The following is a 27,684-nucleotide window of genomic DNA, read 5'->3' as shown; positions in this document are numbered from 1 at the left end:
GGGAGTGTTTCTTTTAAAAAGAGAGTGAGATTGGAGAGGAGGACACAGGCACTCCAAACCCTGTCTGTGCTTGGTATATTAGGCAGCCAGTGCTCTTGGCAGGGAGCCCAGACGAGGCTTTTGTAATCAAAACATGATCTTGTATGCTGTGCAACCAGTGCTGAGAAAGGCCGTCTGATGGCTCTCCTCTTTTAGCTCTGCTCTGGAATCCGCCGGGCTCCGCCGCCGATGTCCAACATGCACCGAGCTGTGAGTGCTGCCTGCGCGGGGCCTGGGAGGGGCGGGGGCGCTGGGGTCCCTCACCCCAAAAGGCCACGCAAGGACTTGCACTCGCTTCCTTCAGGGTGGCCTTTCGGTGTTTGTCGCTTTGTTTTCTCGCCTCGCCTGGCTGCCAGCAGGCACGGGGAGCAAACAAGCCGTACCGCACCGCGGGGAGCGGTGCTGGGGGGGGCGCATTTTGGGTGCCGGGGTTTACATCCCTCGCCGGGGCAGGTTGTGGTGGCTGGCTCAGGACAAGGTGCCTCCCGGGAGGCAGATAACAAACAGAAACGCAGGCAGTGCTGGATGGTGCCTGTGCTGGTGAGGGCTTCAGCTGCAGCTGTCAAGAGGATATTTCTTAAAAAGAGCGGATATATTTGCTTACGCAGAAGAGCGTTTGTACGGGCCGCTCTTGTCCCCTTTCCCTCCCCCCACCTCCTGCCTTTCACACTTTCCCGACCCTGCTGTCTCCGAGGTCTCGCTGGAGAAGCAGGCGATCATAGGAGTGTGTGGGAAAACACTGCACGCAGAGACAGCCTGGAGCGAGGTGTCCCTCCAGCCCCCAAGGGGCTGCGTAGCCAGTGTGTGCCGCTTAGGAGAGGGGCTGTGACACAACGGGATGTCGTCATTTAAACTGAAGCCTGGAGACGATAGCTTTCCATTTTCTCCTTTTGTGACATTTTAATTTGCAGTAGAATGAGGCCTCCCGTTCCGTGGCTATGCCCTGCTCTTGGGGAGGCTTTGGGTTCAGCTGATTGCTGATTCAAAGCCATCGCACGTTTGTTCTGCCAAAGCCATTAATAACTCTCTGTCGCGGTGACATACGGGCACCTTGGCTCCCCGGAAGAGCTTTACTCTGGGGAGGGCACGGTGGAGCCACTTTCCATCCTGAGCATCAGCTTCAGCACGGGCTGGGGCAGCGGGTTCGTTCCAGAAACGGAGGAGAGGGCACGGCCCCCTGTTCTCGGCTGGCTCGGAGCGGCAGCTGACGAGCAAACGCTGACTGGGCTGAAGTGTACAATGGGTGAGCCCCTGGGAGCTGAGCGTGGGCTCCACACGCTGCCCAGCGCTCCGGCCGCGGTGCCCTGGTGTGCGAGCGAGCGACCGCCTCTCGCCCGCAGCTCCCAGCACCTGCTGAAACAGGTTGTGCAGAGAGAAACACCTTAATGGCTTGGTTAATAAAGGGGAGGAGAAGGGCTGAACACCAGCAAACTTTCCTTCCAGTCACTAGCTTCCAGCTGGAAATGGAAGGACCCCCCCCCCCGGCACCAGCGTAGACAAAATGCTGACAAATGGGCAGAGGGAGAACAGCCTGACAGGCCTTTTCCATTTTTTGCTTTGAAAAGAGAAGAGCACAAATACAACCTCTGCAGGAATTTTTAAATTTTTCTCAAGCCGGTAGCTCTGCCAGTTCTCCTTCAAAAGAATCTGAAGATGAAAGGGGTGTGTTTGAGGGCATGCACTACTTTGATCCCACCCTCAGCAGCCAACACCCCAGAGCTCGGTAAACAGTGAACCTGCCAATTTAGTGCTCCCAGAACAGCTTCTGTTCAGGTAAACACCGAATTTGGCTTTAATCAGCCTTGCAAAATGCCCATGGAACTATATCCACCCACAAAGGCAATCTGCTCATCTGTCACATACCCTATGATGGATGGCAATGGAAAAGCCATTTATTTTCCCACAGATCTTGACAAAATCCCATTGTCCAGCAGAAGAATGTGTGGAGGCGGTTTAAATGTTCCTGTTGTCCCACCTGGACGCAGATGTGTGCCTGTATCCCTGTGTCCTGGCAGAGCAGCCCTTGGCAGGGGCTGTTAAATCAGAGACCCCTCACTGGGGACGCCAGTGGAGATGGGGCTGGCGCACGAGCTGCGGTCTGTGCCATGAGCGGGTTCTGCTGCCTTTCCCTCACTGATGTGTGACACCCAGCACACCTCCTCTGTGCCCGAGAACACGTGAAGGTGAGGGTCATGTACTGCATGCAGATAACCAGGGTGTTAACTCTGGAGCCCACTGACAGCCATCAAAGTGGGGCATCAGCGCTTTGCTCAAACTACCTCATTGCAGAACAAAAATTAGAAGAAAAGGAAAGGTCAGTTCTGTCATGAAAAAGTCAGGAAGAAGTGGTGGGGAAGGATGCTTTCACTTCCCACCTGGTCCAGACAGAAGGAGCAGGTTTTGTCCTGTTGGTATGATGACTGAGAAGGGCTTTGCTCCTTCTGTTTCCAGGATGCTGCTGTGGATGATGCTGTGTTAAGGAAGAAAGAGCAGAAAGATGTTGAACTTGATAAGAAAATCTTGGCTTTACGGAAAAAGAATGAAGCTCTGATACGAAGGTACCAGGTGAGTCTGCAGGTCCTTACCTTCCTAGCTCTGATTTGGGGGCCTCAACTCACAGTGTAAAGAAGATTGTCAGCACAGTCAGAATGACTGTGTTATATGGATCCCATGTTTATATTGGAAACACTCAAAGCAGATGGGCAGAGCTCTGCCTTTAGCTTAGCCTTTAACTACAATTCTTGAATTGCTTTGGAGAACAGACACTGACACTTGCCTCACTGCTGCAGAATCTCCACTCCCTCTTAGAGGTGGAGGTGGGTCCGTTTAACAGGAAGATGAGCACCATCCAGATACAGGCTTGTGATAAGGCAGTATCTGTGTTTCAGGAAATAGAAGAGGACAAAAAGCGAGCAGAACAGGAGGGAATGGCTGTTACCTCCAGAAGGCCCAAGCAGGATGGACTCACTATTACGATCACCAAAGCTCACAACGTAAGTGGTGCCTCTCCTTCACCATGGGCCAGCTCTCACTCCAGTCCTGCTGCTGCAAAGTGGCATTTCTGAGAGAGACCATCCACAACAAAGTTCTTTGAGGCACAGGAAATAGCTCCTAAGCCCTGAAAAGTGTGGGTAAATTCTGCAGAGGTGTGTGATCAGAGTGATTTTAGGTGCTGCACATATGTTTCCAGCCATACCCAGCCACCCCTACCCATACACAAAGAGATAACTGGCAGATGACTGGGTGTGTGAACAGGCACACTCGGCCCTGGACATGTGTCATCACCACTGCAAATATGTAGGCAGAGGGTATCAGGTGGATGTGTGTGTGTGTGTCACTGGAGGCATCAGGAGTGCCTCTGAGAATGCCATAGGCTGGGAAAACTTATGGTCTCCTTAGGCTTTGGGAGTGAGCAAAGCAAGTGGCCCTGGGCCAGAAGCTTTGAGTCCCAGGTTTCCTTCCTAAGTGGACCAAATCTGATAAGCTCTGTCCACCCATCCTGGCAGCATGAGGCTTGGGAAGCCAGTCCTGCCTTAACCCCTTGGTGAACTCCTCTGCCAGAGCACATGCAGAGCTTGCTGAGCCAGCCCACCCTGCTTTCAGCACTGTGGGTTGTTGGATCCGGGCCAGTGCATTTCTCCCTTCCCACCCTGGCCACGGCCCTCGCCTCTCTCGCGGTGCGCTGCTGCACACATTTTTCTCTCATACAGGACCTGAAAGATGCAATTACCCAGACTGAACACTATGGACAAGATAGCCCAGCCCTCTCGATGGTGAGCAACACCCTCAGCCATCCACTTGGCTTCCAAGGCCACCTCCAGCAGGACTTAGGCTTTCCCAGGCTAACTCAGTGTGCTGCAGAAAGAGATGAGGATGACATTTCTTTCCCATAACTCTGGCATTCTAGTCTGAAATGTCAGATTTGTAAGTGCAAAGGATTTTTCAGCCCTGCTGTCTTTGTGAGTTTTGCTGCTGAGCAGACAACAAGCCCCTTGTTCCCCAGGAATGTCACAGTAGTGTGCTGGGCACAGAGAACTTCCTGGGGGCAAGGGCTGTCTGTTCTGTAGCTGCCTCTCTGCTTGTGTGCAGGTGTGTTTGGGGAAGGGAATCACATCCCTAAATCAAGGGTCTGGATTTGCTAATGGAGGTGGTTCATTTTCCAGGACAAAAGGGTGGTGAGTGAGAAATGGGGAGGCCCCTGTCCTACAAGCCCTGGGTTCGGTGTTGGCAGTGAGGAAGAGGAGGAGGAGGAGGAAGCAGATCATATGTTCACATTCAGGATGGGGAAGAGGATGCAGCTGGCTGTTACCATGGACAACAAAGCAAAGGTGAGTAGGGAAGAGGATTGCTCTTACACTGCAGCCTCTTGACTTACAAAGGGGCTTCTGTTCTGCCTCTCACTCGAGCTTTCTGTCCAGTGTGACACATCCAAAGGGAATAGTTCCCTTACTGTTTGTTTCCTCTCATTTCACAGTTCTTCAGCACAACCTCAGAGCTAAGACATGCTTCCCTCTCTCTGATTCTCATGAATCAGCCCTCAGGCCTTTCTAACCCCCTCAGCAACACCCTCCACCCAACCATGTGTAGCCAGTTCCCCTTGTGAGGGATCAGTCACCTTATTGCCCTCCTGGGCCACTCTGGTGTTAAACTGTGTTGCTGTGCCAGGAAAGAGGGACTTGTTTGGTAGCACTGGTGTGACTGAATGGGGCACCACCATCCTTCCTGTGACTGCTGCAAGGTCCCAGCACAGAGCTCCTTGGCTGTGCAGAAAACCACTCACATTCAATCCTCAATAACCTAAATCATAGTCAAGCAAGGTGCCCCAAAGAAAAGCCAGCTGGAAAGTTGCGCAAACTGGTCAGAAGTCCAGGGGTTTCCTTTGTTCCCCTGTTCTTCTTCCTGGCACACCTCGGATGAGTATTTTTAACACTGCCTCTGCAATCTGGGGCATGCCTCAGACATGAGATGGGCATGTCTCACCTTACAGTGTCTCTGTAAGGGGAGTGGTGTTGTTCTGACTAAGCTGAAAAGCTGGTGCCAGAGTACCAGATCTCTGTCAGGCAGGGAATGACCCAGAACAAGCCCTGTGGAGGGGAGGAGTTGGCTCTGCCAGGCACTGTGGCTGTGACCCTGCTCTCTGTCCCTGTTGGCTGTGCATGGGTGCTCTCCTTACATGACATCTCTCACTCTGGGAGCTGGGGCTCACAAGGACCAGGGCTTCCCAGTGTGGGACAAGCAGGCTGGGAGTTCATCCAGACTGTTAAAATAAGAAACAAGGAAAGAAGACACATGTGAGCCGACACATTGAGCAGAATGTGCCTTCAGGCGAGGCAGCTTAGCCAGAAGCAAAATGGGGAGGGAGAGAGGGAGGGAGGGAGGGAAGAAAGGAGGGAAGGAGTGGTAAAGGGAGGGAGGGCAAAGGGCATTACACAGAAAATCTGGTGGTCTCCCAGCCTGCATGTGTCTAGCTACCACAGCTCTGTAAAATACCTGTTTCCTGTATTTCCTCTGAGGCTTCCTTGCAATCTGCTCAATAAATGCAGGGCTTAAAGGCTTTGCCAACACACCAGCCTTCACACCGTGCCTTTTAACATCCAGTGTCACCTTGTGTAATCCAGTGATGCTCTTCGAGGCTTCCCTTGTGCTTGAGGTGTTTTGGCACAAGGTTCTTTGTGTTTGGTCTCTTGAGGGACTTTCTCAGAAAGCAAGTGATGAAGTCACCTTCAAATATCCTCCCAGTGCCAGACCTCACTGGCGGGAGGTATCTGTGACCCTGTTATGTGTCTAAAGCATGAGACATCAACACCTAAACACTGAAGAACTCTAGGGAACAGCTGTTGACTTCAGATGAATAAATGTTTGATGTTACACTGTATGTAATGTAATGTACAATTTGTGGATTAATAGCTTGCTGTTACCTTCTAAACCATTTCTGAGCTTACTTTCTTAGTAAAAAATTATGTTAACTAGAATGTCAAACATCTTACACCAGTGCTGTGGGTATGGCAGAGCCAGGCCCGTCTCCAGTTCAGGCTCTAACCTCAGCAGTACGCACTAGAATTACTGAACCCAACTGCAGAGCTAGAAATCCCCAAGGGAATATGTAACAAGGTTCCCACTGTGTCTGTTCATCTGGGGCTGACAGGACAGGCAGAACAGGGACCACTCTTCTCCCCTGCATCAGGCTGACTCAAGAACTGTCTCTGCTGAAACAGCAAAATCACACAGATGTGGAAGATGAATAAACAAGAGACTGAGATTCTGCTGCTGGAAATACTCCAGTGTCTCCTAAAACATTTATCATGTGCTAGGAAGCTCGATGACTGAAAAGCTGTAAAAAAGGTCATGCTGACGGAGGCTGTGCACAGCAAGGCTCCCTCCATGCTAACATCTGCATTCCTGGCAGAGCTGAGGGAAAATTAGGTTAATGTGAGGCTTCTTGGTATCACATGTCATGGCAAAGGCCCTGATTACAAGTCTTCCCTACAAATCAGAGGTCCGAGTGTGCTTTTTGTTTTTAAAAACAATTTTGTAGCAACAAAGAGTTCCCAGGTTTCACTGAAGTTTCCTTGGAGATTTTGAGTACCTTTTAAATCAAGACTCCAGTAAATGTGAAAGCCCAAGGTGGAAAACACAGCAAAATGCACCATCCTTTAGATAGGGAAGCTGCTGAGGTTCCTTCATCCCTGGTGAAGTTGAGCAGACTTCATATGTCTGAAGAGAAAAGAAAAAGATCAGAGATAACGATGGAGATGACTTATTAAGTCTCCCATTTCCTTGTAAGGCAAAAATAAAAAGGCACATGACTGATTTGAAAGATGATACTTTTAAATGAGAAAAAATATGTCTTTTTGTACAAAAGATGTGCTCATTTTCTGGAATTGATGGCTGAGGGCACTGGCAGGACATCAGCCAGCAACAAAGATCATTAACGAAATAAGAACCAGATGTAAATCCATGTAGTGAAGTCATGACACTGTTACAGACAGCCGTAAATATCTGAGAGGGGCAAACTGCCCTTGCTCAAGGAATTTATATATCAGTTTTCTTAAGTATTCCATTGTTGAGTAAATAATTCCAGAAATATGAGCACACAATGACTATGAAGTGATGAATTATCAAGTGTTAATACACTTCAGTGGAGTAACTGCTATGTGGAAGGGCTGGGGAGAAAGAACCCCCCTGTTCCCCTTCTCTTCCAGCTTCTAGGCTTATGTTCCAAGGTAGCCTCACATTTTATTGAGATGTGTTGCGTGGGGAAGGGACAACCTCAAATTTGTTTCAAAGACACAGATTCAAGCTTAAAATAAAACCATCCCTCAGTGTTTGTGCTGCAAATTATCTGAGCAGGATAAATCCCACCATGCCAATGTTGTGCTCAGCTAAACACAATTCTGTAATATCACGGATCGCTTAGAGTGGGGTGGCAGCTTTATAAGCCAAGGGGACTGACTGTCCGGCTCATTTTCTGTTCTGCCAGCCCAAAATCCTTTGCAGTTTGGGATGGCCACTCTCCTAGAAGGGCTAATGGAGGTGTCCTTAACTCAGCCTGTGCCTTCCAGGGCAAGAGGATCGTCAGCGAGAAACGCGCCGAGAGCTTCCCTGGCCCGGGCCGAGCTCCGGACCTGAGCGAGGAGGAGATGGACCATTTGGTGGCTTTCCGACGGGGAAGGAGGATGCAGATTGCCATCACCATGGATAACAAGGAAAAGGTAAGTACAGTGCTAGTGACTGGCCTGTAACCTATCCACAGCATCCACTTCTGCTGGCATGAGGAGGGCCCAGCCACAGGATGTTGGGAGACACTGTATGTTAATAGTGCAGCTTATCTTCATATCCCTGCCTTTCATCCCTGGGAAAAAAAGAAAGCCACAATTTTTCGCTCCCCTGTGATCCTAGCTAAAGCTAGAAGTCTCCCAAACACACTGGGTTCATAAACCTGTGATGCTGCTTTGGAAGGACTGATGAAAGCACTGCCAGATATGGGGCTCTCTTACCACCTTCTCTTTGAAGCCACATGGCAGACTGGGACAGGAGCAGTGTCCTCCTGACACACACAACTTAAACCTTAACAGAGCTGGGCAATATCTGCCTCTGAACCACATCCTGCTGTGCCTGGCCACCACCTGCTGAGTGAGTTGGCTGAGCTTTGTTAATATTTGAAACATATTTGAAATACTTCTTTACAAATACCTTTCTCTTTACACACACAGAGGCATGTGCTATTTTCCTCTTTGGGAGTTTTCACAGATAAGGAAGGATGCCTGCAGCAAACAGGGTCAGCAAAGACTGTGTAGGAAAACACTTGGAGTATCTACCAAACACACCCAGGAATGTTGGGAGACATCTGCAGCCCCTCTCTGGAACAGTGACAACCATTTTCTGCTACTGCCCATCTTTGCTCATCTTCAGCTTCTCCTCCCCAGGGCTTACCTGGGCTCCAAGAGCCCAGGTGTGCTCCTTTCTTGTGGCTGCCAAGCAGCATTTTGAATGCCATAAACCTCAAATGAGCTGCCTGATTGAGCCACTGGTAACCCCAGAAGTCCCCATGACTGACATCACTGCTTCAATCTAGGGCATCACCAACACTCCTGGATGTAATGGGATTGTCCTGTTCCTGCCCTTGAGGCTGTCAAATGTACTTCTGTAATGTGCCATGCAAGTGTCTTCTGCTCTCTGCTGGGACTGTTTAAACACTTGTCTCTGAGGTCATCAAGGGTGGGGCTGTACTAGGAGAGAGGGGGAGTGCCTGGATGTTGGCTTTAGATCCTGTGCCCTCTTTTAAGTATATGGACTGCCCTGGAAGGTCATCTCTCATCTGGTTTCATTATGGAATATGAAATTTGAGGCTGAGCATCCATGTATGTGTTTTTGGCAATGCTTTGCTTATACTGGCCTCAAAGCATCTGGATTCAGAGTGTGTATGAGGGCAGGCTTAAGGCTGCACTGGCTAAAGCCATAGAATCATTGAAGCTTAGAATCCCTGACTGGTTCAGCCTTGTTTCCTGAAAGCTCCATTTGCTGTTCTTGCATCAGGGGAAGTAGTGAATAGATCATTCCCTGGTCACTTCCAAAGCACAAATGATTTTATCGACCTGTTTCACATCTCCCTTCAGCTGTCTCATGTAACTTAAGAGATTGCCCCTATTTAGACTTGTCTGCTGCTGACTGTTCTTTATTTCTGAACATTCTCATTGTCCCCATTTGTGCTTTTGTTATTTTTACCATATTCTTTCAGTACAAGCAGACCAGAACTGCACATGGTATTCCAGCTGTGGGCTCTCCAGGATGTACTCAGTGACATAGCAATGTTCTGGCTTGTTCTCTATTCTTCTCCCAACAAGTTTGCATTTTCTTTGCTTTTTTTTTTTTCTCTAAATAATTGAGCTAACATTTTCAGAGAACTAGTCACAGTAACACCAAAATTTCATTCCTGAATGTTAATCATAGCTCAGGACTCATTACTGCGTGTGTGTATACAAGAAGGGACATTTTTAACTCTGTGTGAGTTATTTTGTATTACTGATATTGAATTTTAGCTGTAATTTTATGATGCAGGCATTCAATGGCAAGAGATCTTTTGCAGCTCTTTCCGGGCAAATTACATTCTTTGCCCTGGATGATTTAGTATCATCAGCAAACTGTCATCCCTCTCTTCAGCTACTTTTCCAGACCATTTATGAGCATGTTGAGCAGCACATGTTCCAGTGGCACACTCCTGCTAATCTTCTGCCATGGAAACCACCATTTTCTTGCCGCTCTTTTATTTTCTATTCTTTAATCAGTTGTTAAAAGAGAGACTTCATTTTCATCCCCAAATCAATCAGCTGCTGGAGAGCCTGGTGGGGTGTCAGTGGTGTTGGCTGGGTAGCTGTGTGTTAGGACCTGAGCTGGGATCCCTGATTCAAGGATTAACTTTCATTCTGTCATTAATCCCAGCATGTTTTATCCTTTGGGCCTTTTTACCTCATGCCCCAACTGGTTCCCTGCTCTTTTGGGGTTCCCACAAAGGCCTAAGAGAAAGAGCCACATCCATCACTCCCCCTCCAGTAGCCTGGCCACTGTCAAATTTGCTTCCTCCTCTGTGCACTTGTCAGATTTATCCTATTAAAGTGTTTGATGGGTGTCCTTGTTACCACACATTTTCTCTATTCATTATGAAATTCAATAAAGAAAAAAACCCTGAACAAACAAAACAAAACAAAACAAAACAAAACAAAACAAAGAAGAAAACTACTTCCATTCTTGCTGCCCATGGTACTTCTGGCTGACCCCACGCTGTCAGTCCCAGACAGCACAGCTGGGGCAGGAGCTGCCAGAGAGGAAATGCAAGGGAAAAAAGCTGCTTTCATGATCTCCTTTTCTCAGACAGCCCCAGTGCCATAAGTAGAAAGACTCTTTCACTCTCTGTTAGCCCACAGGGCTGAAGGAACCAAATTATCCTGTCTCCTTGCGGAGCGCGTAACTCTCCTGGTACAGCTTCACGACCTCCAGTGCTGCTGCTGGCTTGGAAGTGCCACGTCTGGGACCCATCTCTGCCTGGCTGCCTCTAAACCTGTCTCAGGGCTCTCCTGCATGTAGGGCTGGAGACAATCCTTCATTTTCAGCCCAAAAAAGCCACTCCATGCTTTGGCAGTGTTTCAGCCTCATTAGTATATTAGAGCTGGGAGCCAGCAGCCCAGGACCAGTGGAGTACAATGGCTAATTAACAGGTTACAAATCATCTTTTAAATGGGCAGTTGATAGAGCTTCAGGGCTTTTAAACTGTCCTTTTATTAACAGAGTTTCCCAGGATGGTGTATCAGAAATGACTGTAATCAAGAGACACAAAAGCTGCTTTCAGAGACTAACACAGAGGAGATGGACTTGGTGCTTGCAGAGGAGAGGAATCAAACCTGTGGCAGGAGAAACACTTGCTTTTACATTGCAGATGGGAGGGGAAAATAGGCAGAGAGGGAAGCTGAAAAGTCTTTAGCTCCCTTCAGGCAGCACAATTAAGAAGGCAGATTTTTCAAAAGAGTTATAAAAAAAAAATCCTCTCATGTACTGGTTTCAAAAATCCTGCCCAGTGGGGATTCTGAGCACAAGAGAAACAGCTTTAAGCTCCTACAAAAATCTCCTCATTTCTTCAAGAAGAAATGCCAGTTGTGGTGCTGACATGTGCCTGGAGAAGTGGGTACCAAAAGGTTTATTTAACTCATCTGATAGTCCTTATTTTTTTAAAAAAGAAGGCACTGAACTAGCTCAGAGATGTGGAAGCCTGTCAAAGCTTCTGGAGAGCTGCTAGTACAAACCAGTGCTTGGCTGGATAATGGCATCAGCATTGTCACCACTGCACAGTGACATTAGCTGGGAATATGTGTGCCAGGGAGTCAGAAAGACCCAGTGGCAGAATGCATTTGGGATCCCAGGGCTAGTTTGGAGCAGGCTCTGCCCGACCCTGGGCCCCACCCTGGACCATTCTGGACTGAGAAACCGAGAAATCTTGGCAGAAGCATCAGGATAAACAATCATAATCTTCCTGGACTGCTTCAGGCTTTTGTGTCCTCCTCCTCCTCTGCAGGAACAGTTACACTAGGAATGATAATGTCCATGTAATTTTTCTTAATTTTGGGGGTCAGAGAGGAAGAAGAAAAACATGTTTTGCTCCCTCTTGGCCTGGGTGTGTGATAACAGGAATAGCAGCTCTAAGGCAGCAGGACAGCAGCAATTCTGCTACTGAGCCAGTGCAAGAGCCAAGCTGACTGTTCTCTGCAGTGCTCAGACCTGGTGTCCTGGTACAAAAGAACTACATTTTTGTGGTATTCTCCATCTTCCACAGTGCCCTCTGAGAAGCAAAAATAGAAGCAAACTAAGGCAAAAGGCAGCTGGCTTGCAGTGAGGTGTAAATGGATGGAGGGTTGTGCAGGGTCTCTCTGACCCAGCTTTGTGGGGGACACTGATGAGTGAGTATTTCAAATGGGATAGCCACTGGGATGCAGGGCTCTGGGAGAGCAAAGTTTCCAGATTTCTGCTGTTTAATCTCTCTGTAAATGCACAGTTTGGGACTGCAGAGACTCATTCAATCTCTCACTACAGGGTTCTTCAAACAGGGCTGCTAGAGCAGGTGACTTAGAGTCCAGAGGGAGCATTTTTTGGTTATATAAGTTTCCCCAGCAACATTTTGAAGTAAATCCCCAGTGTCATCTTTCACCATATCCCCTTTTGCAACAGGTATGGTAAGGGGCACCTTCTCTGAGCACAGACCCCTCTGCATTTTTCCCAAATCTTGGCTGAGAAATCCCAGAACAATATAGCTAACATTTTCCTTGTTATTTCCAAGGATCTGTTTGAACAAACCTTCATCTGTACTGGAGCTACCAGTCAGACCAGTGAAGCTGTCATGCACCAAGTGCAATGACAATACATGAACTGTGTGGCCACACTTCCCACCTGCCTCAAGCTTAGCATGTGTGGGCAGTCTCCCCAAAAATGTGTTCCCAGATCATTCCCTGCATGATTCCATGGGGTATGTGAGAACAAGCTGCAGCAGCATGAGTTGCCTTAGGAGACTGGGCAGAGCTGCAGATATCAAGACTGATATCCCAAGTTTCCCTGTAAAACTAAAGCTGTGTCTGGTGAATGCACAGAATAAAAGCCCTGTTTCCAGCCTGGGCTGGACCTCACCACGCTGCCGCTTTCTGGAAGGGCTGAGCTGGCAGTTCATGCTGCCACATTCCTCTTTGTGTTTCAGTTCTGCTTGGCACTGCAAAATGGCAGCAGGACAAGCTCAGCCCCCCACAGCCCCAGCCCTGTAGCTGTCAAACCAGGCAGGAAGCCTTTTCTAAAACATGTTTATGCTCTGCAGACTGTTTTGTTAAGACCCACTACAATCCCACCCTGGCTTCTGACATGGCTCTGTCTCTATTATTCATGGCATGTGGGGACAGAGAACCCCTGGCTTGGTCCATGTTTGGTGTCTGTAGCTCACTAAGAAACTCCTGCCAGGCAGGGGAATATCAACACCAGAGCAGAGCTTGCCAATCTGGTGGCAGCATGGGTAAACCCCATGGGAGCAGGGATGGACCCTGGGAGAAGGATGCCATGTTTGCCAGGGACTAAAATCACTCCTAGTTTGATCATGCTGGATTGTAGCTGCACCTCAGATAAGATCCCAGATCTTGTACAGTGGAATCCTAAAATGGCCCAAATCTAACCAGGTAAAGGTACCTGAAACTTGGTCTGCCTTGAAAAGAAACAGGACCATGCAGGACACAACTCTGCTTCCAACCTGAGAGAATGAAGGACCTGTGGGAATGTTTTTCTCATACAACCCTTGTTTCCTGCCTTTTTTTTCTACATCAGTTTGATTTGGGGCCCCAGAAACAATCCTTTCTCTTTTGCTGATCTTTTCTGAGAAGTTCTTACATGTCCTGGTCGGCTTAGGTTCAGACCTGATCTCCCTTCCAGGAATCCTTGCTTAATCCTTGAAATAATTCCTGTTCCCATTCTCTTGCAGGCAGAAGAGCGGAGAACAGCAGAGAAGAGGAGATCAGACAGTGACAGAGGCCCAGAAACTGAGCACAGCCGGAAGGTGAGTGGGGCCCAGGTCTCTTTGGGGGGACGCTTGTCTTGGAAGAGGAAACCTCTTCCAAGAAGAAGAGGAATGTGCCTCCCCACTGTAGTCCTAAAGGAAGATGACCTTTGAGTCTTCAGACCCAAACCATCCTGTAATTCTGTGAAGCAGCACTGTGCTCTGACATGGCTCCCACTGTTCATCACTCTCATCATCCAAAGCTTTGCTGAGCAGCTGACACACCTGGAGCAAGCAGGACTGGAAAGGTGACAGGAACCTGTCTCCACACCTTGTCATGGCTGCTCAAGCCCTTCACACAGCCATGGGGATGTTATGCTCACCCCTGTGGCGGCACAGCTTTTGCTGGTTCCTCTCCCAAAACTATTTCCTTGTGGATTGAAAAGCTCAGGCTCTATTAGGTACAGCTCCTCACTTCAGCAGGAGCTGAGTAGGATGGAGGTAAATTAAAGCACAGGCCTTCCCACTGACTGTTTAATGCAAAGCCTGGAGACATGCTGGCTCCCTCGAGCCTGCAGATGCTTTAATTAATGGAGCACAAATAGAATAACCCCACCTCAGTGTGATTCATTAGGAGGACACAGATGGGCTCTTAGACACTAATTCCAGCTGAGCCCCTCAGAGCAGGAAGGGGGAGCATGATAGCCTGTGGTCCAGCTAACCACAGCTACGCTGTAATTGAGGTGAGGGACCAGCTCCTCCTGCTCCCTGGGCCCTCAGCCACTTCTGCCTCTCCCCACAAGAGAGCATAGGCATCAGCCTCAGTCCTTCCGTCACTTTTGGCTTTATGGATGCAGCAGGATCCATCCTGGCAGGACCCACTGTGCCTTACTGTGGGGCTGGAAGCAGTGGGAGCACTCCCAGGCTGTGCCCCAGCTGAGGGACAGTACTTGCCCTGGCTTTACCATGCTGTGCCTTGTCTTTCTGTGGACCTCATCTCTCCCTCCCTGGGGACACGGTGGCAGGTCCCCAGCTCCTGCCAGCTGAGGAATGGAGGAGCAATTGGTGCCACCCCAGCTCCGGCCCACGCAGGTGGGTCACCTTGGTAACAGGGCTTTCAGTCCCTTCTTCCCGCTGCTTCTCTTACCCGCAGTGCAAGGCTGAGGAGTTAATTCCTCTTTGGGGAAGGTGTGAGGGTGGCTGGCATGGAAGGACACGTGTATGAGGTGATGAATTACCCGCTGGTAATTAGCACCCCAGGACTCAGCTCTGCACTAAGCTATTCCCTACACACTGTTGCTTGACAACACACCACAGCCTGTCGGCTCCTGCTTCCACCTCATCCATTAACCTGACAGCTGGGCTACTTCCCCCCCACATGCTCCATCAGCTCTGAACTATCTGTCCATTAAGCTTTAAATTTTTGAGCAGTGTCAGCCCTTAACCAGTCTGTCATGAGGAGCAATAAACTACCTGACAGCAGTGAAGGTTTAAGAGCCCTTTTGCTCTGGGAATGCTGCTCTCGGGCATAGGGTTGGCCCCAGCTCCTTGACTGTGGGCTCCTGTGGATGCCTGGTGGTCACATAAGGCTGGCTTCCTTCCCTGCCTTTTCACTGTGAAGAATTTCACAGGCATAACTTTGATTTATGTATCCCAAAGACTTCGGGTTGGGGGACTCATCATTGAAACCCTGTTGAGGGATGTTGCAAGCATCCAGGAGCTGACTCTATGCCATAACTTAGCATAACTTAGCAAAGGTTCCTGGCTCAGTTTCCCCTTCTGTAGAGCCAAACACCCCCAGTGTATTTAGGCTTTGGGTAAAGCAGAGTCCTGCTGTGCACACATCACACATCAGAGAAAGGAGCTGACCTTGTCCCAGGTTGTTTTCAAATATCCCTGAGCATTTGTGGTGGTGACAGTACAAAGCACCCTGAATGCAGGTGTTTTAGGCAGTTTTATTAACCAGAAGCACTTTTTCCTCCATCAGGATGGTGGGAAGCCAGTCCAGAAGAGCCCTGGAGACCTGAGTTTCCCCATGACTGGCCGGGAGCGCTCAGAGTACATCCGCTGGAAGAGGGAGCGAGACCAGATTGACCTGGAGCGCCTGGCACGTCACAAGAATGCCAAGGGCGAGTGGCGACGGGCTTGGGATGTGGAGAAGTCAGAGCACATGTAGGTCCTTCCCTGTCCCAGGATGCTTTGCCTGCAGCAGGCCTAAAGCCAGTGGTGGGATCTTGTGCAGATACTTATCAATCCCATGCTGTCATGTGCCTGACCAGATCCATACTGCTGCCTCTTCCTCCCCAGACTATGCCCATAAATGGGATCTTGTATCAGAGTGATTCTCATGTTTTCTTCCTGATATGAGCTCTCTTGAGAGGGGATACAATGTGCTGACAAAGATTGCCTGCCTTTGGTCCAACCAGGATATGGACTATAGAAGGGAGGGGAGCATGAACCAAGGCTCAGTCTGCATCTGGAGGATCCTCTCCACTTCCACACGAATAAATCCAGTGGCAGGAGGGTACAGGTGCTCTTCCAGAAACGTGGATGGACAAACTTGCATTTATAATCCACAGGTTCTCTCACTGCCCCCCCCTTGTTTGTCTTTTTCAAGCATAGGAGAGCCCAATATGCCTAAATCCTCCTCACCCCATAAACTGAGCCTGTTCAGGCATTGTGGGACAAGGAGGTCACTTCAAAAGGCCACCTGTGTCATACAGGGGCAATGCTGAGAACAGCTGGGACAACTGGGAATGGGGCCGGACATGTCCCTGCCTTAATCACTGTCCCTCTGACTCTGCTGGTTCAGCTGGGTCACACCAGCTAGAGAGCTTTGGATCATGACTTGGCACCTGTAGCAGGATGAGCTTCTGGTAGGGTGTGGAGTTAGGGACTGTTGCAGAGGTGAAGTTTGTACAGGACAGGCAGGTGGGACAATCCTTTGGCTGAGAAATGGAACCAAACACGTCAATGTTCAGTCACTGAGACCCCAGTAATTGGGGTGAATTGGCTTAAGTAGGTGCTGAATGTTGATGGCAACACAGCCCTGAGCCCTACTGTTTTACCAAAAAATCCATTTTTAAGAGAAAAGCCATAATATAAAACAAGCAGGACTAGAAGCCAACCAAATGGTCTGATTTGAGATGACAAGTCCTGAAGCTACTTCAGATTGTGTTTGGAAGCTTGGGAAGCTGTATTTGAGTGTAGTACAGCTACACTACATCTACAAGATGTTCATAGAATTTAATATATACATATGGGTACCGATGTAAAGGTTTTAGAGGTTCTTCTTTGGGATAGAACTACCTCACAGCCTCAGTTAGCACATGCAGCCTCAGCTGCTGCTGAGAAAACTGCACAGGTTTGCCTGTGGGCAGGTGCAGAAGGGCCAAAGGCTGGAGCTTGTGTCGTGCCAAGGGCTCCTGCCCATGCTTTGCACACTGGAGGAGGATGGTCAGGTCTGACAATGCCTGTTTTTAACCTGCAGGTTTGAAGAGGACTTTGTTAAGGATGGGCAGCCAGCCTTGGATAATCCCAGCAATAAGAAAGGTTGGCAAGGGACACCTAGACTCTGTCCTGACGCTAGTGAACGCTGATCGTGCGCGTCCCAGTGCCGCAGCAGCTGCCGTGGCTGTCAGCTGTGAAGCTCTGCTTTCCTGGGCAAACGCCTCTGAGCTGGGGGCTCAGCCCTCCCTGCTGGGCAGAGGGCTCGGGGGATGGGATTTGAGCAGCTGGGTGCTAGAGCTTTGGACCTTCCCAGGGAGAGAAGTGGCTTCTGTAACCTGGTACAACATAGTGTGGAGGCTCAGCCCTGCCTCCTTTCACACACACTCGTATAAGAGGCAATCCTGTTCCAAAGCACATCATCTCTGATCCCTATGGCACATGCTGGCTTCTTTACTAGCGTAAGTCCATCCTGACTCCTGTTTCTCAGGAGATGGACTGGCTAAACAAAGCTTTCCCTCGTGACACCCTATTTGAATATCAGGCTTTTTGCTGCCTGTCCATTACAGACCCTTACTCACTTCGGTGCAACCTTTCTTGTGTCCTTGCAGGGGGAAGGAATGCAAGGAAATTCCAGCACAGGTCCTTTCCTGCGGAAGGGAGAGGTGAGTAAACCAGAGGATTGTGTTACGTCACCTCACTAAATGTCAGTGCCTCTGATACCCCTCAGAGAGAGTGTTCTCTCCAGACACTTGCAGATTTGGAGAGCCTTTTGGAACACACCACATGGCTGCTCTCATAGCTGTGTGCGGGGGAGAAGTCTCCCAAAGAACAGCACAAGTAAGACTGTATCCAAGGAATCAGATTTAAAGTTAGAATTGGAATTTGGAATAAAAAAAACCACACAAGAAATACCCTGAATTCTTGGTATGTCTTTATTACTTTAGAAAATATACGTGCAGTATGCACACAGCTTCAAAGGCTTCCCACCTTGGAGGTCTTTTTCCAAGGATACAAGGGTGTTGGCCTGTTCAGTGGTCCATCAGCTGCTTCTGCCTGCTTTTTGCATGGCTTTTCCAACCTGTTTGTTTTCTAGGTGGAGGACATCATGGAGTGAATGTGAGCGACCCTGGTCCGAAAGCAGTGCCTGCTGTGAGCAGCCGAGCCAAGGGGAAGGACAGACTGACAGGCAGGGCCAGAAGGTGAGGAGTTGGAAGCACTGCCATGGTGTACACATCCATGTCTCACTCCCTGCCTAATTATGAAGGGGCAACCTGTGCCAGGGCCTCACTACTCTCACATGGAAGCATATCCCACCTAACACTTGCCCATTGGCCCTTGTCCTGTCACTGCAGGCCCTTGTAAATAGTCTCTCTGACTTCCAAGCTACTTCCAAGCAATTTTAGCCTTCAGTATCTGCCTCTGTGTTTGCTGTCGTGGAGATCTGGGACACTTGGGCACTGTCAGGCAAGCAGGACCAGACTTAGGTAGGCATAAGCCCAAATAAACTCTATCTTAGTCTGACTCAACTGTCTGTTCTGGCAATTGGAGCTTATGTGTTCATTTCAGTTAGAATTACAACAACCAGTTCATTAAGATTTAGTGGTTTCAAATGAGTGTCTCTGGATAGGCCTGGACAGGGGGCTCAGATAAGGAATACATGGCCCTGGAGGGAATCCCTATCTGGGTGTCAGGCAAGAGACACTGGCTTTGTAAGAACTTCAAGGCCTAAAATCTGATTATTTTTTCTTGACAGATGGGATGCAAAAGAAGGCGAGGATATGTCTCTTCTGAAGGATGACCTTGATGGCCAGGTGAGTTCCTGAGTTGCAGGCTGGCAGCTGAGCTTTCTCAACACATGCACTATCAGGAAAATTGGAATCTAATCCGTTCCAGAGCTGGGAGAACTCTGTTTTTAGGTAGCTGTACTTGTCACAAACAAGTACTCCTCACATGGCCTGGTGTGACAGCAGCTTCACTGCTTACACTGACCCTCTGTCAGCACAACCACCTCACCTATTCTGGTCTCTGAACACTTCTCCACCTACATCCTTTTACATCCTTTTTCCTCAGGTTTTCAGAACCATCACATACCAGAAATACAATATACTGGCAATTTTAATAAGCTGAATTTATTATGTCTTTTGTTTTTCAGAAAAGCCTTGGTGTGGAGAGGCGGAAGAGCAGAGGTGACGAGGAGGTGGAAGAGAACTGCACAGCTGAGCTGGAGGAAAAGGGGAAACAGCCAAGCCTCCCGGATCATGGGGCCTCCTCCTCACAGCAGCTGCGAAGTGGGAAGGTCCAGCCTGCCCAGAATGGCCAGAAGGAGGAGCAGAGGGGAATGAGGGACTGCAGCACAGAGGTATCTGTGGCCAGTGCCGGGGACTTGGAGCCAGGGCCCAAGCCAAGCAAGGAAAGTGTTGGGGAAGATGCCAGCGGGAAGCCTGGCACTACTGACATCTCCCAGGAGAAGGAGAGCACTGACAGCACTACTTCACAGAGCAGCCTTCAGAGCACTGTGCAAGGCAGCAGGCCTAGCAGCAAGGAGACCTCGTCACTGCCCGTGGGAGTGAATGTAGATGGAGCTGGATTGGAGAAACAGCCAGCTTCAGAACAGGAGTCCTCTGAGAACTCTTCCAACAGCCACGGAGGAGAGCTTGACACAGCAGCGGGAGACAGACTGGATGCAGATCAAGGACAGCTGGTGAGCAGAGGAGGGGAAGAAGTGACCCAAACCACTGCTCTTGAGGGACAGGCACTTGCACTGAAAGGAAGTGAAGATGCTGGAGGCAGTGAACACCACGAACCTTCACCCCCAGGGAAAGCCAGCTCTGATGAGACTGTTGTGGCTGAGCAGGACATGGCAAAATCCAAGTCTGGGGAAGGGGACCAGCCTGAGGATTGCAAGGACAAGGACAGTGGGGACACTCACAACTAGCAGATTGTACCGCCTTGCCTGAGACATAAGGTGAGTCATTTCATTAGTGCTCTCAGCCGTAGTACAGGGCCACAACTCCATTTTCTGTGGTACAATAGCATCATACCAGATAACTGTTACGAAATGTTCATTAGCAGTGCTATGGATCTCTAAGGTAACTAAATGTGTGGATCCCAAAGTCCTGGGAAGGAATGGAAAGCCAGACAGAAAATTTTGGACAGAAAACTGGGCTGGTGAAGTTGGTTGATGGGACACATTAGTTAGGGCACATACTGATCTATTCCTGAGAAACTGTGACCTTAGAAAGGATGGGAGGAATAATCTCACTGGGATGAGTTTATTTCTCTCTCTGGGGTGATCACAACTTGAAGTCAGTGTGGTTCTTCCCCAAAGCACCTGCAAAGCCACAGGGGCCCACCTCGTGGGCAGAGCTTGGGAGAAGGTTGATTTTATGTGGGATTCTCTTCCCAGCAGAAGTTCTGTGAGTGCTGCACTTTGAATTACAGATGGTAACACTAATGTGCAGGGCAGGGTATAAATACACAGGGTGAGATGATTCCTGGTGCAAAGGCCCATGAACCAAACAGAAGGGAGGGAGAACAGAGCCAGTTATGGAGCAATGCTCCAGGTTGCACACAAACAAACAATTTTCTTCCATCAAGGCAAATGCAAAGCCAGGAGATGGAGCAAAGGATGACAAGCACAAAGGTAAGGTAGAAATTAGGAGGAAAGGGAAGGGGAGAGGGTAGGGGCTCTTTGCAAGGTGTGTTTTTTCCAGGCAGTGTCCCACAGAACAGGACATCACACTAAACAGAGATGGGCGTTTCCAGAACACAACCCAGCTTGCCTAACACAGGAGTGGCTCTCAGGATACTCCTGCCTCTCTCCTTCACAGAGGCAGCAGCTCTGTTCCATAAGTAGGCACTTGAGGCAGTGAGCTTCTCAGAGCCAGACAGGCAGATCCCCCCCTTCAAGTGCCTTTCCTGGATTCCAGAAGCTTTTCTGCAGACCCTACACAGCAGTGTGTCCCCCAGTGTTGCTCAGTATTCCTCCCAGAGGTACAAATGAGCTTAGGGATGAAGTGGCTAAGCTGCTAACAAAGACTTTCCCTATAATCCAATCCATACAAAAGGCAGGGAGAAGTGCAAGCGTCATAGTGATTTCTAAAAGACAAAACATCAAGAACCAGCAGGAGCTGGTTCTATGTTTGAACTAAAATTCCTTCAAGTGAGGGAAATTAATTCCAACAGCATTTAGGAGAATGTTATGAAACACCTGGATGGACATAGTGGGAAATTACTGTCCAGCCACGCCTCTCCAATTTACCAAAATTCCCACCAAATCAGAGGATGAAGGAATTAATGACTATTTTGCTCACTCAGGATAACTTCAATTAGACACCAATTAAGAGGAAACAATAAATTAGAGTGGTCCATTTTCATCTCAGCGATGGAGATTCTCATGGTTTGGTAATAGGGCCCTGAGTCCACTTCAGAGCTCAGCAGGTATATGTAACAGCTGGAAACATCTGCACTCAGTGATAACGATGTGCTGGCACCCTGCCCTGTTTGGGGGCTCTGTGGGGCCTGTGTCCCACTCACATTAAATGCTGATCTCACATCTCTTCCTGCACAACTGCAGCCCTGTGCAGTCACCACGTGGGTTTCCCAACTCCCCCTCCCAACGTCTATTTATGGCACTAAAAATCTCCAGCACCTTCAAATCAGTGGGAGATGCTGTGCAGAGAGTGTGGTGGGGCTTTCATCCTTCGCTTCAAACAACAAGGAATAAATATTTACTCGAAGTGCAGGACTGGAATCCCTGGAGAATGTCCAACAAGTCCCAGAGAAGTAAACGATACACAAAAACCACAAAAGCTTTTCCCTGAATTCTCTTGAGAAAATTAATCTTAACATCTTTAGAGAAAATGCAGCTGGGGGTAGATTTCCAGAGCAGCTCCAGGGATCTGACCTTGCAGCACTGGCTGACGTAAACAGGAGTGGGGCAGGCAGGGCCTGAGTGCTGCAGGACGGAGGAGGTCAGCAGAGGTCGGCTCTGATGCAAACCAGCGCCCAAGGTTGGTGCAGGAAACAGCACAAGCAGAAACCAGCACTTCCCAAACCAGTTGCGGAGCTGCGGAAGAACAACCAGCTTCCCTGAGGTTCAGGAGACAGGAAGATACCATCTGCTGGTACGTTTGGGGAGTTGGCCTAGGATTGGCAGGGTCAAGGGCTTGCCTTGAATAGCATTGGCTTCTCTGGTCCTTCCTGCAGCCCACACCACCCTCTGGAGCCACGGGCATCTGAAATTCCCAGAGCACCTCTGAGTACCACCTAAGTGGAGAGCTTAGTCTTTATGCAGTCAGGGAGAGGGACTTGACATAGTTGTCTCCATATCTCTGGAGTGATGGCACAACATGGGAGGACAGTGTTAACATTGGAAAACAAAGGGATTCTGTGAGAATGGTGTAAGATGCACAGGGAAGGCTCCAAGGCTGTTGAGGGAATGTTGTTTTGTCTAGAAAAATGAAGGCAGAAAGCAGTGGAATTGTGATCTCTGTAGATACACGTGGGTAATGAACACCAGGAAAGGGGAAGAAACATCCAAGCCAGAACACAGTGCTGGGGCAGGAACCAGTGTCTTGGAGAAGCCCAGGAGTAAATATGGGAAAATTAGGAAAAGGTGACTACCTGCCAGAGCACTTGGAAGCTCGCCATGGCTGAATCCTGAGGGCCACTTACTGGAGCTTAACACATCTAAACATAACTCAGGGCCCTGATGGGTGAGCTGCTGCCATTCCAAACACCAGGAATGGAGTTGCTCTCATAGCCCAGTCGTTTCTGCTATCCCAGACCTTCATCAGCTATGTTCAGCTGCAGCTTCAGGGCGTTCTGCACATCCCTCCATCACGTGGGGCTTGACCAGTAGGTCCCACAAGGACCTGCTGTTGGCTTGGATCCCAGTGACATCCCCCAGCCAGCCAGGCTGGGAGGTGTAAGACAGATAGCAGCGATATGCAACAGTCCTCTTCTGTGACACTGACACATAGAGGGAATTCTGCCACCACAGAATTCCCATTCTGCAGGCACAGCCCAGGAAGCACATGGGGGCATTGCTGCCCTGAGCCCCAGCCCACAGCCAGCCCACAGCCGCTCCATCTCCCACTGGCCCTGGAGTTCATATGGGAAAGAGGATACAGTGGGAAATGTGTGAAAGGCTAATCACTCTGGCTAATTACCAAGGGAAGTAATGACTTTAAAGCCCACTAGTGTCTTGGCTGTAAAGATTCACTCACGCATAGGAAGAAGGTGTGTGTATTGAAAAGGATAATACTGCAAAGCAGGAAAGGGAATTGTCTCCTAGCACTGAAACACAGTCAGAGCCTTCTAAAAGCATCAGTGATCAAATAGATCCACAACAGGGAGAGCTCATGCTGGGGTCAGCTCAGACTCATAAACCAGATTACTTTACAATATCTGGACCACCAGGTGTGACTGACAGTCTGCTTTGGCCCTTCCCAGTCCCATTAAATCCCAGTGTGTTGCCACAGCACTGAGCAGCCCTCAGCAGCAGGACACAGCCAGCCCTCACTGCTGCATGCAGACAGAAGGAGTTAAATCTCCAGCAACAATCAAAAAACTCAGCTGTACACAGCATCAGTTGTGTCAGCACCTCAGGTCTGATTTCAGTACAGTTCCTTATTAAATATCTGTGGCTGTGTCTTTCGATGATTCCTTGAGAAGTTTCTTTTTTATGCAAGCCAAGCTTCCTGTGGTCTCTCCTGCTTTTGTAGGATTTAATCTTTTTTTGTTTTGTTTTAATCTCCCTCCCTGACCTTTCTTGGGAGCTTTGGGTGCTGAAATCTGCATCAGCAGAAGGCAGATCTACAAATTTAGACATGGATGCAGGAAAATGCCAGCTCAGCTATTCTGAGCAGCACCCAAGCATCTGGCAGCTAGAAAAGGATAAAAAGTCTGCCTTTCCCAATTAAAATCAGCATGTCTGGGTCTGGAAGCAGCTCTAGGACAGCAGGCTCCACTCACAGGATAGATTTTCATTGGGAAAAGCTGATTCAGCCTGTCCTTGGGGTTCACAAATGCTGCACACCCAGGCCAGGTTCACCAGTAAGGATCACAAAGCCCTACCTGAAATCAGCTTCTTCTCTTGATGCTCCAGGTACTGAACTAGAACACACCAGAACATGTCAGGATTGTTGTTCCTGAGATATAAGGGAAGAGTAAACTTGATGGATCCATCCCAGAGGAGGACTCAGAATGTTTAATCCAGACTGGCAGAGTCAGCTCATCCCCTGGGCTGCAAAGCCCCCACTGCTCCTGTCAGATTTGGCAGCAGGTATCTGGGTTATGCCCCAGTGGTGCCTCCCAAGCAGCCCCAGCCATGCAGGAAGGGCAGGGTGGAACTCAGCAGATATTTTAATTTACAGCTCAGCAGTTCTCTGGAGACTGATAATCCCGCGGCTGTCTCTGCTCTCGTTTCGCAGGATAACGTGCTGGAGGCGGTGGAGGAGAAGAGGAGCACAAGCTTGTCCTCACTCTTTTACCTTCTATGAAATCAGCTTTCAGCACCTGCCTAGTGCCCTTCAGCACCATTCACAACACGTGGGGTCCCCATCACCACCCCCACCCACAGTTCTGGCATCCCCCTTCCCTATCTGTGTGTCAAAGGACAGGGAAGGGTGCACACACTCCCACCCTACAAAGAAAACGCCATCACTTACCTGTTTGTTTGGCATATATTGCAGCTGTGTGGCAAGCCAAGGAAATGTCTACTGGATGCACTTTATTTTATTTAATGACTAATTCTTTTTAAACTTATGGCTTGGGTTTGTGGGCACACCCCCCATTTTTTTCCCAAAGGCTGGAGGCACATGTCAGGGGCTGTGCCAGCAAGTGGAACAGCAGGAAGAGGTGACTGGCAAAGCAGAGGGGTGAGGTGTTAGGGTGTAGTTCAGTAGGTGGGTGAAGAAGTTGTGTTCAGAGCTCTTGTACTACAGGTTTGCACGTGGTTGAAGTGTTGGCAGAGGTACATGGTAGTGACAGGGGCTGCGGGGCATGAGCAGGATGGATGGATGGACAGAGCACTTCTGACAAGCACAGATCAACCCCAGCACCTCCTCCTTGAAGAACCTCCAGCTCTCCTCCCCTTTTAGAGGCTGAGGAGCACATCAGGACAGTGCTTTGTGCCAAGGAAGGTGGCTGCTCGGGTGACCAGATGTGTGCATAACTCAGAAAACTCCACTGCCCCTTCCCAAGCGTAACTGGGCATCCCTGCAGCATGGCAAGGAGGGGGACAGCACAATGATCTTCCTCCTCCACCACACTGCCCAAAGCAGTTGGCAGCAGGACCCGGGCCAAACTGGAGCTGGAGGTCCAAGACTTCATATCAAACATTTTCACCTTCCTGGTAGTGCCTTCCATAGTCTATAAGAGAGTAGGAATCCTCTCTAAGCTGCCCTGCAGACCTTCTGACCTGGCCTTAAAGATACCTTTCAAATGGAGGATCTGGAGGAGCTTTACAAGCACAAACATGCAGGAATTCCAGCTGCTTGGCTTTCCATTTACAGCAAGCTAGGACCCAGCTGGAATACAGCTACCAGTTAAGGAGAAGGCACAAGGAATAACACAACATAATTTCTGACTTCTGAATGACAGGGCAGGGTGGGCATCACCCTGACTTCAAGGTGCTGCTCTAAATTTGATGCCAGATTATGCATCTCTGGGATAGGTATGTGTGGAGACTGCCAGGAATGTCCTGCAGGATGTTGGCTGACCAGGCTGGCAGACTGCCCTGGAGATCAGGTTGGCACGTGTGGACTGAAATACTCTATGCTGCTTTAATAAACTAATATTTGCACAGACAAACATTTGTTTTTCCACGTGACTTAGACCCGTAACACCTATCATGAAGCACAAGCCTGGGAATTTCCTCCTTATGCCAAATTCAGGAGACTTTATTGGCATCACACCAGGTATTATCAAGAAACAGAGCGTGCAGCTTTTGTATTTTATCAGTAGAAACATCTCCACCCCACCAAAGCCCAGACTGGGTTTATTTGGACTTATCCAACAGATAAACAGAAGATTGTAAAACTGCTCCAGGTCCTGGAGCTTCTCCATCGCTTAAGTTAAAGGCTGATTTTCCTTATCTGACTGGCTCAAAAACCTGCTTGCAATTGTTTAGTTTTAAAATTTATTATTTTGTACATCAGGTCTCTGACCTGACTCTTGGTCCAGTCAGACTGAGTCATTACCAGCATTTCCCAGGAGCCAGTTTGCCTCATGGTCCATGGAACAAACAGTTTCAGCTCAAGAGCTGTTGCACTCCAGGAGCAGTTGGACACATGGCCAGGCAGGAATTTTACACTGCCCTGGTTCAGTACTGTGTTGAAGAGATAAAAAACCTTACTGCCCTAGACTCCATTCTGAAAGGAAAACCATCACTGGTCCTCCATTCCCTCCTTTTTTTTTCCTTTATTCCAAGTGACTTTGCAGATAATGATGCCCAGGAAAGACTGAGTCTGATCCAGGCTCTGAGGATGGGACTGGACAGGTTGTGCCTGTTCTAAGTGTATTTTTTCCTGCTTATTAACACTTTGCTCAATGCACTTTGTTTGGTGCCTGGGTTGTGATTTTTCAGACAACTGTGGCTTAGCTGTTTCTTCTTTATGGTGAGAGAAAAAACTGAAAAGTTGACAAATCTGATGTAGAGGGATTATTTATATGAAATAAAAGTTGGAATGAGGAAAAACCTCCTGTTTCTTACTGTTTCTCATTTACACGTGTAGAGATTTCCAAATTGAATCAGTAATGTCTGCTTTTTAGAGCAACAGCTCCAGTTCAGAGCACTGATTCCTTCAGGAAACACTGAACTCCTGGACTCAGCTTTCTCACCACAAAAGCTCCCTGCAGTGATGCCAGGAAGATGAGGATCAATTCTTCATTGAGGCACCAGAGCCACCATCTCATCACCACTGTACTTTTCTTGAAAGCAAATACAAGGGCAGCTCACAGACTTCAGAGTCACCTGCCTGTACAGGACCCATTCCTTCCCAAAAGTGGCTGGTAGCTCAGGGATTTGGTGGAAGTTGTTGCAGCTTTTCCAGACAAAAGGGAAGCTGCAGCACTCCCAGGCAGAATGCTTTTCCTTGTTCTTTTCCTTAAAAATTTACAATCAGTTGCAATACAGCAACTCTGTAGCTAAAACTTCCAGAAGTGATCCCAGACTAGTGAGTCAGCTCTTGCATAAAGGAGGTAATTTAAAAAAAAAATTCAAGCCAAGGACAAAGCTACATTTGGATAAAGTTGGAGGTACTTGTTTCCGAAGCAACTACTGAAGGAGCCAATAACACAAAATCCTGACAGCAGTTCAGCTCTCCATTCCTCCTACAACAAGTCCAATACCTGGCAGCAGGAGCACACACACAGACCACTAACCAGTAAAGGCCAATACAGAGTCTCTAGATATAAAAATAACAGAAAATTTCACTGGTTTTCCACAACAATCTTCCTCCAGATAAACTGGTTGCAAGTGACAGAGGGCACTGGCACTTGGCCATCAAATTTGTATTTTAAGTGCATAATACAGTAATTAGTGCTTTTCAAGTCAATGAGAGGCCCAGAGCAGCAGCAGGATACAGCACTGCTGGGAAGTTTAGGACATTGCCTGCTGCCTTCCCTGGAAAGGTTGCACAGCAACAGCTCAACCAGCTCCCAGGCTCTGCAGCACT

The 27,684-nt window shown here is 48.8% G+C and overlaps 1 protein-coding gene across 2 annotated transcripts; it reads left to right on the top strand.

Annotated features, from left to right (window-relative positions):
• Nucleotides 1-70: 70 nt before the first annotated feature.
• Nucleotides 71-25,819, top strand: CCDC9B (coiled-coil domain containing 9B). 2 transcript variants are annotated; one of them, XM_014257790.2, is made up of 14 exons: nucleotides 71-249; nucleotides 2,491-2,604; nucleotides 2,928-3,032; nucleotides 3,750-3,812; nucleotides 4,203-4,367; nucleotides 7,602-7,751; nucleotides 13,538-13,612; nucleotides 15,540-15,724; nucleotides 17,043-17,104; nucleotides 17,611-17,664; nucleotides 18,096-18,201; nucleotides 18,756-18,813; nucleotides 19,155-19,967; nucleotides 24,439-25,819. In XM_014257790.2, the coding sequence occupies exons 1-13, from the start codon at nucleotides 229-231 to the stop codon at nucleotides 19,935-19,937; spliced, it is 1,941 nt and encodes a 646-aa protein (XP_014113265.2). In that variant the 5' UTR covers nucleotides 71-228; the 3' UTR covers nucleotides 19,938-19,967; nucleotides 24,439-25,819. The 2 variants fall into 2 exon arrangements, with proteins under 2 accessions (XP_014113265.2, XP_014113266.2); XM_014257791.2 differs by lacking the exon at nucleotides 3,750-3,812.
• The last annotated feature ends 1,865 nt before the right edge of the window (nucleotides 25,820-27,684 follow it).

This window comes from Pseudopodoces humilis, chromosome 7 (assembly GCF_049639895.1).
Source record: "Pseudopodoces humilis isolate 2021_Gansu_Grassland_sample_001 chromosome 7, ASM4963989v1, whole genome shotgun sequence".
Lineage (NCBI taxonomy): Eukaryota > Metazoa > Chordata > Aves > Passeriformes > Paridae > Pseudopodoces > Pseudopodoces humilis.
Note: the sequence above shows the minus strand (reverse complement) of the source record. Positions and strands in the feature narration are given on the sequence as shown.